At 56.0% G+C, this 12,132-nt stretch overlaps 1 protein-coding gene across 4 annotated transcripts in view; it reads right to left on the minus strand.

Moving 5' to 3' along the window:
* PSD (pleckstrin and Sec7 domain containing) overlaps window positions 1-12,132 on the minus strand; it is a 46,575-nt gene that overhangs the window by 5,384 nt on the left and 29,059 nt on the right. For all 4 annotated transcript variants that reach the window (XM_015633059.2, XM_015633056.2, XM_015633058.3 and 1 more), the window contains 4 exons: window positions 11,809-11,921; window positions 10,950-11,008; window positions 10,314-10,403; window positions 779-822 (listed from right to left, as the gene is read on the minus strand). In XM_015633059.2, the coding sequence (XP_015488545.1) occupies window positions 779-822; window positions 10,314-10,403; window positions 10,950-11,008; window positions 11,809-11,921 (306 nt within the window). The remainder of the gene's footprint in view (window positions 1-778; window positions 823-10,313; window positions 10,404-10,949; window positions 11,009-11,808; window positions 11,922-12,132) is intronic.

Raw genomic sequence — 12,132 nt, forward strand, 5'->3', positions numbered from 1 at the left:
AGTCCCCAGCTGGCAGGAAGGAGGGTATAGAATGGACTGCCCCCACAAGGAGAGACCCAGGCTCTGGTCCCCACATTTTAAGGGTGTCAGCAAGACCACAGGGCCCAGAGACAGAGGCAAAGGGGTGCAGGAACACTGTGATGGGAAGGCCTTGGGCAGTACCATCCAAAGGCAGAAGCAGGTGTGGGCAGGATGTAGGCAGCCCATTTCCACTGGGTCACAGCCCCTCACTCTGGGCAGGCTGCACCCGTGCCACTCCCCTCCACCCGCAGGAAGATGTGGGAGCCCAGAGCTGCTGCCTCCCCACTCCCTCAGCCGCTTGCTGCTAATTAAACCCCTCAGCATCTGCCGGCGTCTCCATGGCAGCGGTCGAGCGCATCGCTCAGCGCTGGGTAGCACCGGGCTGATTAATCCCTGCAGCGCAGGCGCTGCCGCTCCTGCTGCTGGAGATGGCAGCTGTGGGCGAGGGTGCAGGCACCCTGTGGGGCCCTGGCACAGCCACAGCACCTCCAGAGCTGGTCTATTCCCATCCCGGGCACAGCCACCAAGGCACAAACCCAGGCCGAAGCCGCAAGAAGCCACCCTCAGGTGGCTTTCCCCCAGCACACCGGAGTGCTGAGGGCAGCCAGGGGTACATTGCCCAGCCCAGCCCATCCCAAGCTCCCTCTCCTTCCCTCATCCTCACAGGGGACCTGCCCTGCAGCATCATGGTTTGTGCAGTCTCTGGGGCTGGGTGGATTCAGTGCTGTGCAGCAGCATCCCCCACAGGGATACTTACATGGCCCACTGCAGCTTCTCGTTCTTGATGGAGCCGTACAGTGCCTGCAGAGAGAGAGAAGAGTGGGGGGGTCAGCAGAAGAGTGGTGCCAGGCTGGGGGTCTGCTCTGGGGAACAGAGGAGGCACGCCAGACTGGCTCAGGGACCCTGGAGGTTCAGAGCATTCCAGTCCAGCCCTGTCCTGGCTAGGCTAGCGAGTTGACCTCGATTTAAGGTTACAGACACCTTGTCCTGAGGACCATGGGATCTCCAAGCCCTCCAAACCCCAAAGAAATGCTGTGGATTGCCCTGACATTTTTCCTTCTCTTACCCTTTGTCTCTACCTGCCTGTGACAGTGCCACAGTGTTAGCAGTTGTAATGGTGAGGCACAGCTAACATTTCCAAGTGTTTGGGAGAGCTGTTTCTCCCTGTTCCAAGGTGTTCCAGGCCGGTAAAAATGACAGCCTTCAGGAGGCCTGAGCCCAAGGAGAGCAAGCTTTTGGGACAGACTTCATTGGTGCATGCTGTCACCCCACTCAGTGGAACCTCAGCCTGCCCCAGGGCCTCCAGAAGCTCCCTGTCACAAGAAACCACAGCCATCAACTTCACTGCAGTCAGCCACCCACCCTGAGCTAGCAGAGACCAGCTCGTGGCAGGACCCAGAACACCCCAGCAATGCATTGCTCCCACAGGAGCACACTTTGTGAGAGACTTCAGCATGGTGCTCGCCCTGAACTGGCAGAGACCCTGGCATGCTGTCTTTTATGAGGCCCTCAGAGGACCTTGTCCTCTTGGCTGGTCAAGGCAGATGCTTGGAGTGGCTGTGGCCTGTCTCTACCCCATCCCCAGCACCCCCAAACACCACCCATCTCAGCATGGCAGGGTCTGCTGCTTGTATTTCTGCACAGTTGGAACAAGCTAAGCCTGCCTGCAGCAGGATACTCAAGGGCCCCGCTCCCAAGCATTTGTCCGGTTTGAGCTTGGTGCAAGCCAGCAGTGCTCAGCACAGCTCTGCAGTCAGGGAGGCTCCAGAGAGGGTTTCAATACATTGCTCACAGAGGACTTCAGAGCAAGATCTGGAAGGCATCATCCATGGAGGAAAATAATCGAGTCTTGCACAGGCTGTTCATGCAGCTGTCAACATCCATCACTGGGCCGGAGACTGCTGCTGAGAAATCTTGCTGGTGGCTGAGAAAGAACAGCTGGAGGTGTGCAGGGGCCCAGCAATGCTGGCCAGCAGACAGGCCCCAGCAGCGTCTGGGGAAGGGACATCCATCACTCCCAAGAGGCGCAGCAGCCAGGATGGAGCAGGAACCCAGCTCCTTCCACACTTTTCCCTCGGGGAAATGCTGGCATAGCACCAGCTTGTTTCTCAGAGGAGGGAAAGGATCGTCTCAATCTAGCAGGCAGAATGTAGGGTTCAGTTATCTCCTGGGAAGACAGGAGACCTATAAAGAGGTAATGGCCTCAGAGCCTGAGAGAAGATTTGATCCCAGACCCATTCATACAGTCCCAGTGCCAGAGGGGCAGGATGCTAACTTGTGAGCAGGAGGTACCCACCAGTGGGCTGGTAGCAAGGCAGCCAGAGGAGCAAAGAGACTTAAAGAAGAATCTGGGAGGAAAAAAGCAGTCCAAAGCCCTGCAGAACATAATCTGGGAGCAGAGCAGGGGGATAAGCGGAATCTCAGAGCAATGTAGATAAGGAGTCACTATGGGAAACAGAAGGGAAGGGATCTTACTGCCGAGGATGCAGCTGAAAAATGCTGAGAACCAACAGACACAAAAAGGAGACTAAGAAAAAATGGCACAGAGTAGTAGGCACGGGGGCCGGCAGAAAAGCACCTCAGAAAGAGCCTGCAGAATGGCACACGTGCCTTGGCTTCCATCTGACTCATTGGTGATACACAGAAGTGTCAGCTCCCTGCCCCAAGGAAGGGAGATGTGAGCCAGCTGAGCAGGGATTTTGGAGGGCTGGAGTGGACCCCCGCCCCGTGCAGGGCTTGTGGGAGGATTGCTGCAAAATGGTGAGTGAATGAGCCAATAGAAGAAGGTGCTCGAGGAGTAATTCAGGATGGCACAGTGCTGGATAACAGCCTGGCAGAGAGTACTGCGTTACAAAAACCTGGGCTCTGGGATTCTCGGTGAGTACTTCAAAGGCTGAACTGCCTTATGGCTTCAAAAGACTCCAGCTGCCCTGCTACAAGCCCCAACAGCATCCCACCAAGCCCATTATCAGCAGGGGCTGCCAAGTACCCCTCCTCAGAGACAAAGCAAGGGCTGCTCAACACGCCTGTGCAAGCAGACGGAGAGGCAAACAGGGAAACTGTGGGACTGAGAGGGCAACACAAAGCTTTACATCTACACTTAAAACCTGCCAAAATTCTGCTTGGCTAAACACCAGCCCCAACCAAGAGGAATCTCAGGTACAAAGCTGGTGGACTCAGCCCAAGTCCTAGCTGAGGAAATTCATTCCAGCCACAAAGCCCACCCTGCTGTTCTGGTCCTGTAGCAGAGCCACTGCCTGTCAGTCCACAAAATTCTGGGCTCTTTGGTGCGCAGATCGTTTCTGCTGGGGAAGCGCAGGTGACGCAGGTTCCTGAAGCCTAACTCACGATCACATCAGCAGAGACCAGAAACACCAGATTCATCACTCAGCAGGTCCCTCTCTCCAGACTTTCTTTGCTCTGTGGATTCATTTCCCCTGGGCCAAAAGTACAGCAACTCTTTGGTATTTCTGAGCTTGAAAGTACTACCCAAGAGAAAGCTGGGCACTGGCCACATGCCACTATGGATGACGACCCCATGCATGGATGGGGTTTTTTGCCATCGCTGGGTTATGAGCTCACTGTTGCAGCATGCCAGGCCAATCAGCCAGCTCTGCCCTAGACATGCGCAATGCTGAAGAGACCTAGGAATATATTGTCCCAGTGGGATTTCTAACTGAATCAACATCTTTCTTTGGTGCTTTCCCTCCCAAAAACAGGCTGAGAGGCTCTCCATGCGTCCTGCTCTACCAAACGTCTCAGGGACAGTTGAGAGCCTGCACTGGCAAAAGGCAGGTGGCTCTGATGTTCTAGCCCAGCCATAGGGCCAGCTCTGCTGGGGACAGCCTAGGTAAGCAGGGTAGGGAGAAGACACCCACCCTCAGCTCCTCAGCTCAGATCTGACCAGAGGCAAGATCCAGTGATAGTCTGTGGAGCTGAGCAACAAGCTGGCCTGAACACAGCTTTGGTACGGGACTGTACTGATGGCTGGAGCCCAGTGTTCAAATAAGAGGTGAAGGTTGAGGCAGGCATTTCAGCATCCAGATGAGGGTTTTAACCCTTTCTGGAGTGCCTCATTTATGCATCAGAACTCTTATAGACTCATCCCCTTTCCAGTCTGCTAGTTCCTCTGCTAAACACGGTGCTCAGCTCTCCATGCAACAAGATGCTCTGTGCATATCAAGGCCCCCCTTCCTCTTGTCAGCCCTCTGACCAGCCATGGGTTTATGATATTCTTGACAGGCTTTCCAGCCACCAAGCACCCTCCCTGCAGTCATTCTACTTCTCTCTTTGACTGAAGCATTTAAATATGAAAGATCAATTACTGTCTATCCCAAACTTTTCCTTAGCAAAATATCTTTGCTACACCCAGCCACAAAGCTCTGAGGTCCCCAGGCATGCAGATGCCCCAGCTTCACAGATCCAAACATAGGATCAGACCAGGGCTGTATGTCAGACCCTACCTATGTCAGGTCCTTAATTCACCTTGGCAACCCCGCACCCCTTCCCGTACCTCCTGCACCTCCACAGCAAGCACAACCCATGCTATGCTCAAGAACAACTCATCACCTGGCACATACCAGCCCTGCTGCATACACCGCTGTGTCCCTCCCTCCCTCCCCTCTGTTGCAGGGGACTCCTGTGTGCACACGGAACAGACCGACTTGGGGACAGACTTTTTTTCCCTGTAGAAAGGACTGCCATGGGGACAATGTCCTGTGCATCACCTTCCACCCTACTGCAGTCATGGGTGGAAGCAGGTGACAGCTACCCATCCCGGACCCACACTTTTGACTCAGTAACATTGTTGGCTGCATCAGCTTCTTTCAAAATATTTAAACCACTCCTTTCCCAGGCAACTATCACCCCCAGGACAGCGGGCCCTTCCCAGCGCAGCACCACAGCGCGGGAAGCAGCGACCGAGCATCTCCCAACTGCATGTTTCCATCCGAGTGCGTCACAACTTAATGCTGCCCCCAGACCGTACTGCGCTATGACAGCACCGCGGCTTGGCACGGCCCCGATGGCCCCGCCGGGCTGCTTCTGGCCACGGGGGCAGCCCAAGTAGCTCTGGGGTAACCCTGACTGCTCTGCCCCAGCCTGCCTACGAGGAGGGGGCCGGCGTGGGCTCTTCTCCCGCTACTACACCGGAGGCAGGTACCCGACCCAGAGACAGCCTGTTCGCTTCTTCCCACCTAGGACAGATGCGCACCAGCCTTACACCTCCAAAACGGATACCGGCTCACAGAGAGCAAGCTCCTGGCAGTAAAAAGCCCTTTTTTGTTCAGGCAGCCACTCCTTCCTCTCAAACTCTGCTCGGCTGAGAGCCGGACTGCGGCGCTACCCCTCCGTGTTGCCTTGCGGGTCTCCCCGATGCTCAGGGGAGCGCCGGTCTGCCCTGGCTGGGCTGGCCAGGGCACGGCGCAGCGCAACCCTTGGCAGAGAGCCCGCAGAGCCTGTCACTTATGCTAAGCCGTAGGGCAGGTCCCAGCGGTACGGCTCTGTCCTGGATTCCTCTCGCAGCGATGTTTTCGAGCAAGCACTGCTGCCAGACCACGGTAAGCGGCGCAATGTCACCCAGGTCTTGCCGCGCTCCCGCCACCCCCGTGATCGGGGTGGGATGGCGGGGGGAGAAATCCAGAGTTGGGGACGGGGACTCTCGGGCCGAGGGGGCATGGTGTAGATCCGGCTCCGCAGAAAGCAGGCAGGAGAGAGAGATGGGGCTCGCTACATCCGTACCGGGGCTGAGGCTTTTGCGGGGGGCTCGTTCACCCTCCCATGTCCCCGGCGGGGCGCAGGGCGCTGCGCATCCCCCCGCGGCGGCCCCCGCTCCCCTGACCCGCCGCTTACCGGCTTCTTCTTGCGGCGGCTCTGGATGCGGCTGACCACCAGGTCGGTGTAGAGCACCGGCTTGAGGGTACGGGAGCGCTGGGGCCAGCCGTAGCAGAAGGTCTCCACGCCGCGGTAGTTGCGCCCGTAGCGCACCGAGCACATGGAGCGGGACCGCATGCGCCCCGCGCTGCTGTTGATGCTGTTGACTCCGATCATCCTGCCGCCGGCGGCGGGGGGGCGGCGGGGCGCCCGGCGCGGAGCCCGCCGGCCCTGCCGTGCCCGGCCCTGCCGTGCCTGCCGCGGCCGCTCTGCCGCCGCCTGTTGAAGCGGGGCCGGGCCGGCCGGGCTCGGCGGCGGCTCCCGACAGAGGCGGGGCGGCCCCGCCCCGCCCGCCATAGCCAATGGCGGGGCCCGGCCGGGTAGAGCCGCGCCGAGCGGCCGGAGGAGGGCATCCCACCTGGATCATCCCACCTGGATCATCCCACCATCCCACCTGAGGGACAAGCACCCCTGACGCTGATGCCGCACGGGTGGTGCCAGCTGGCCGCCCCTGCCTCCTTCCCGCGGAGAGTGGGAGCAGGTGGCTGTGCCCTCCTGATGTGGCCACGGCTGTGACACCTCCCGAGCTCCAGGGGCCAGGTGGCACCTCCACTCGGTTCCAGCTGGGGAGGCTTCAGAGCTGCTGCTGCAGCCCGGCCCACACCAGGGACCTACAAAACCGGCAGGAGATGCGCCCAGTGGAGATGCGCTCAGACTTTCCATCTTCAGTGCCCACCCCACACTTAAGCCTCTTGCCTGTCCCTCCCAGGTCAAGCTGGAAACAGCAGTAGCTACAGTCACCCAGCTGGTTAAGGGCAGGACAAAGATGCTTCAGGCAGCTGCTCCTGTGAAGAAGCAAAGAGCTGGGCATCCTTGCAGAAAGCACGAGGATCGATGCGTATTAGGCTTGACTGAGCAGGAGATGCAGCCGGTGGAGAGGGGGAAATTTTCCACTCTGTCCTAACTGCTCGGCATAGTGATCATTTGGCACAACTTGTGAAGAAGGGGTATGGATGTCTGGCACATCAGATGTACTGGGCTGCCCCTGAGGCCCGGGGGAGCCATGGGAAACAGGGGCAGGGCAGCCTATCCCTCCCAGGGGAAACAGGCAAAAAAAAAAAAAAAATATAGCCCGGGGGATTAGACTGAGCAAGCATTCCTGTGATTATAGCTCAGAGGTGGGAGCCAGGGCTTTCTTCCCACATTGCTAATCACTTACCCAGCACTCTGAGCGTCTGAGCCCTGCTGTTGTGCCTCCAAGCTGGAAGGTGGGGGCCCATCCTACTTTCCTCCCCCGAGGACCCGACTGCATTGTCAGGCTTAATTCATTAACATCTGTGACGTGCTCCAGGCTCCTAGGCTGGAAGGCAGCACAGATTTGGCTCACTCCTGCAATTGCTAAGCAGTGCTGGTGAGAAATGGGGCCCGATTTGGCCCTACTGTTGTTTCTGCCGGGCAGTGAAGCACAAGGTTAAGCTAAAAGAGTAAGGAAGATGGGGATGAGCTAAGGCTCCACAAAGTGATCAATCATATAAAGGTCAAATCCACATCTGAAATGTAACAGACAATCCGCAATGGTGAGTGAAATCCCAGGGGGCCTGGGCTGGAACCACGCTGTCAAGAGAAAAGCAACATCTCAACAGCTAACCAAAATATCACCAGCTTCAAGGATGTCCTGCATCCACCTCCATCCTTGTTGCATGGGCAGCTGCAGTCATATAGCCTAAGGAGTTCAGGTCCAAGCCTGCAGATGTGGGCATCTGCAGGCACAGCATTATATGGGTTCTTATATCCCCAGCAGGGCTCCATGCCTGATCAGGGGGACATCTCAGCTGGAGAACTGGGCAGCCCTGTCTGCAGGGTACAGTTCTCCAGGGGAGCTTTCAGAGACAGAGTAAAGGGCTTCCAGCAGCAGTGCTGGTAAGGTAGCACTACCTTAGTTCCAGCAGCAGTGCTGTGCAGGGCATAGTGAGGCACTGGCAGTGAGGGGGATGTGATGCTCAGCTGTGAAAGCTCTTCAAGTGTTTTCATTGCTTCTGCATAAAACTGGGACTGTTTACATGTATTATCTAGTAGCAGATAAAGTTCTCGTCTGACTCAAGCTGCCACATGCTCTCAGGCATCATGCTGCGTTTATCTTGGGACTCCCTGCAGCCAGAGACAAGGCGAGTGCTCTGGTTCCTTGTGGGTCTATTCCTGATGCTGTCCTCAGAGTCACATGGGATGGTGGCCTTGTGCCCCTGCAGCCACCTAGGTCCTGCCCTACTGCCCCAGTTCTGTGGCAGTGAATGCTTTGGGTGAGAGCCACCTCCAGCCCTCCAGCTCTGAAGTCCATGGGCTAGCAGCCTGTGCTATCTACCCAGGAAGGCTTGGAAGAGTCCCCAGGACCTTTCTTCTGTGGTGCTGGCGCTGCCCAAGAGCAGGCCTAGGGCTTTGGGAAGCTCCTGTGAAGTCTACCAGCCCTTGCCCTCCCATTCCCCTCAGGAAACACGTGTGCTCCTGAAGCACTAAAATTAGCCAGCCAGCTGTGTGGCACACTCGCACAGGAGCCTCAGTCCCCAAGCACAGCCTGCCAGCCAGGTCTGCCAAGGAGGAAGCATCCTGCTCAGGGTAACAGGGCTAATGCAGACTGACACAGGGAGGGCAGCAGGAGAGCCTTTCCCCATTTGTCTGTCCCTGAACCTGTGCAGAGACCACAAAGAATCAAGCAGACAAAAGCAGTGGGCAGAAGGGAAGGAGTGTCTTCTCTGGATGAGCTGGCTAATACTGCCCAGGAGAGGCACAAGATCCCCCCAGCACAAGCCCAACAGTACTTTCTCCATCTCAGCTGCCCTCAAAACCTACTCCCCCTTGCACGGGCAGGGGTTTCCAAAGTGGAGTGGTGCTTCGGGTGAAGAGCTGCAGCCTGCCCTGCCTGAGGTTCCTCACACTGTCTTTCACTCCCCCTCCCCAGCATGGCTCCTGTACAGAGGCGGCTGAAAAGCAGCGGTGGGAAGCACCGCAGCTGCAGAGGGAACAGGCCATTTTTAGCAGAGCAGCCTCCCAGCTGCTGGGCTGCCAGCAGAGCTGTGCTGCAGCACTGCAGCCTCCCTCCACTTCCTTACACCCAGCAAATGTCTTGGCCCCTGCCCGTGAGAGAAAGCCTGTAGCTTCATGGCACTTCCTCACTGTCCTATTTCCCTCTGTCTGGGATCTGATGTGGAAAATTCATCTCATATGTTTGAACTGCTGGTGCTTTGAGGGGCTAAGTTTAATAAGGCAGTGCCTCAAGTGTGGGCACCCAACCATGTGGCAGTGTGGTTTGCAAAGGGGACCCACTGAGAAGTCTATGAACCTCAGCTACTCCAAGGTGCAGCAGCACTGAAGGGCTAGGGTTCACATTTCATATGTTTCCATCCATTTTGTGTGCTTAAAGCCTTTTCTGGTGCTGCGTTTAAAATTAGAGGAGAATTTTTCCTGAGTAACTCCTTTTACTGGCGAAGTGTGGGCTGAGAGGGAGGACAGCCCTATTGAAAACTGCTGGTAACCCCTTAATGATGGGGTGAGCGACACAGCCAGGAATAGACCCATAAAGGCTGAAAAGGGAGCTCAGCTTTTCATCCTCTGTTGCCTTTTTTCATCAACCACCTCCCCCCCGTTGTGGCTCCAGCACCCTGTGGGAACCCATCTTCCACATCACGAGTATTTGCCAATTGTAGCGCTTCACCAACAGCAGCAGTTTGTGCCTGGCAGACCCCACGGGAGCTAAGGCAATTCCCAGGGTCTGAGACGAGGAGACAGCAGCTCAGAAAACCCTCCTGAGAGCAGGTGATGCCAGAGAAGCGCAGCAGTCCAAGGCCAGAGGTGCTTCCTGAACACTGCTCTCCTTGACCAAGCCCCAAGGAACTGGGCCAGGCAGGGAGAAGGCAGGAGTCCCCCAGTAACACCAGTGTGGTGAGTTCCCAGCTCCGAGGTTTTAATCTCCAGCCCACTCTCCCCACCGTGATGCCTTGCCCATGTCACCTCTGCCACCAGAGATAGCTCCAGTCCCAGGGCCTGGCCGAAGTTTTGGGTCCCAGTGCTTCAGGGAGTCAGAAAGGGCTGAGTATTACAGGATTGATGCCAGGAAGCCTCTGGCTGCAGCTGGGCAAGCCAGCCCTAGTAAGCTTCCCCATGTGTGCTCCCTTGCCTGCAATACAGGCCCAGCAAGAGCAATGAGGGAATCAGAACCCCAGACAAAGCTTCAGTGTCCTGCTGGGGGAATGGAGCAGCCCATGTTTCCCTCAGCAAGGCAGGAGCACAACTGCAGGCTCAGGGACCATCACTGTTCTTGCATGTAAATGCATCTTGCATTCATAGCATCTCAGGTAGCCCTCCATGTCATCCAGCCCAAAGCTCTCACTTCTGCTGCTTGGGCAGCCATGGAGAACAACCAGATTTACCTTAAGCAGCTCCTTGGGGAAGTCAGTGCCTCCATTGAGTCCCTCCAAGTTGCCAATGAAGTCGGAGCAGGACATTCTTTTCCCAATGTTCTGGGAGAGTCAGGGGGAGAGAAACATCAGGATTACCTTTGGGACTGAGGTCATTGCTGGCTAGAGCAGGTCCCACAGCCCAGGAACAAACACCCCATCTTGGTGAGAGGGGTGAGAGACCAGCCAGGTCTCTGGAAGACTGCTTGCAAGTATGGGGAAACTGCTGGCTTTGCAGAGACTCCAGGAGTTTTAAATAGCCTTTTTCAAAACTGTGTGCTCCCTGCTCCCAACAGCAGCTGGTTTTGGAGTCTCATTCCCACCTTCTTTTCCTGTTCAGTTTTCTTTTCTGTTCCTCATTCTACCTCTACATCTTTCAGCTTGGCAAGTCTCCTTCAAAGCCCCGCTCTCTCCTTCATCAGCCCCTCCTCTAATTTAGCCTTTCTTGCCTCTCCTCACCAAATGCATTAGGGGTGACCAGCTCTTATGGGGCCAGGGCCCCATGCCTCCTGCTCATCTGACACTGTCTTCACTCTTCCCTGAGCACCTACAGTTTCAGTGTGGTGAGGTCAGAGAGGACAGTCTGAAGCAATGGCAGTGGTAACTTACATGTCCATGCAGATCTGTGTTCAGCAGCATCAGGGCGCACGTGAGGGTGTGGGCTCCGTCTGCAGCACAAGCACAGAACAGGAATTAGAGCTCCCAGCCCAGCCCTGCAGCTGGTGCTCCAGTGCCTCAGCATCTCAGCAAGGCTATGGGGTCTCTGAGCCTCCAAGACAGTGCTGAGCCCCTCCTCCCACCCTGGACACAAGAGGATGCAGCAGTCACTGCAGCGCTGACAGCCTGCAGGTAAGCAGGTAGGAAGCTGCTGGTTCTAAACCTCAGCATACAAATTCCCTTCCAAGCCTGCTGCCCCAATAGTCAGGCAGTGATGCTGTAGCTAATCCAGCAGGGCTCCTAGCATGGCACAGCCCAAACCTCACCTGTCCTACAGCTAGCCCAGAGCAGATCCAGAAGCAGACCCATTCTGTGTGAATGCACACAGAAGAGGTGTGAAGACATGAAATAGGACCAAGTGTGTGTCTGTGCTCATGAAATGCTAGGCACACAAGTTTTCTCACTTAGATATTCCCTAAGCTGAGGGTCTGAGAGCTGGTGTCTATTTGGTAAGGAGTGTTCTAAGTGTGTCTCTTGTGCTAATCTGCTCAAGGTCAAAATTAAGAATGAGTTGAGCCCTAATTATGCATCATCCAACCAGAGCAGGCTTAAAAAAAAATAAAAATCTAAAGCATCTGTCATTTGAGGGAAATTACATACTGGGGCTATCTTCTAAGGCATCAGTATAGGCTCTCTGCCTGCTCTCTAGTTTCAGTTTGAGCACATTCACTGAGCTGACAAACACATAGGCTCCCCTGAAACACACACATGCACACACACACACTCCCCACAGACGTGCACAGTTTCTTACCTTCTGAAGAGATGGCATTGGGATTACACTCGTAGTAGCGCTGGGAAAAATGAGCCAGCACTCGCTCTCGCTCTTGTGTCTCTCCCATCAAGGCCAGCTCTTTTAGAAAGGACCTGGAAAAGCAGCAGCAGCATTGGTCACACATAAAGCACACTGCATTTTCTGCAACCCACCCTGTACAGGAATGGAGCTGTGCTTTCTGGTTTTGAGACCTTCTTGTGTGCTGGATGAAGCCCTGCTTTTCACATCCTTCCCTCCCTCCAAACCCACTGCAGGACTCTTCCAAGCCCACAGCACCATATCCTGCTGGAACATCACAGAGAC

The sequence above is a fragment of the Parus major genome, chromosome 6 (assembly GCF_001522545.3).
Source record: "Parus major isolate Abel chromosome 6, Parus_major1.1, whole genome shotgun sequence".
In the NCBI taxonomy this organism is placed as follows: Eukaryota; Metazoa; Chordata; class Aves; order Passeriformes; family Paridae; genus Parus; species Parus major.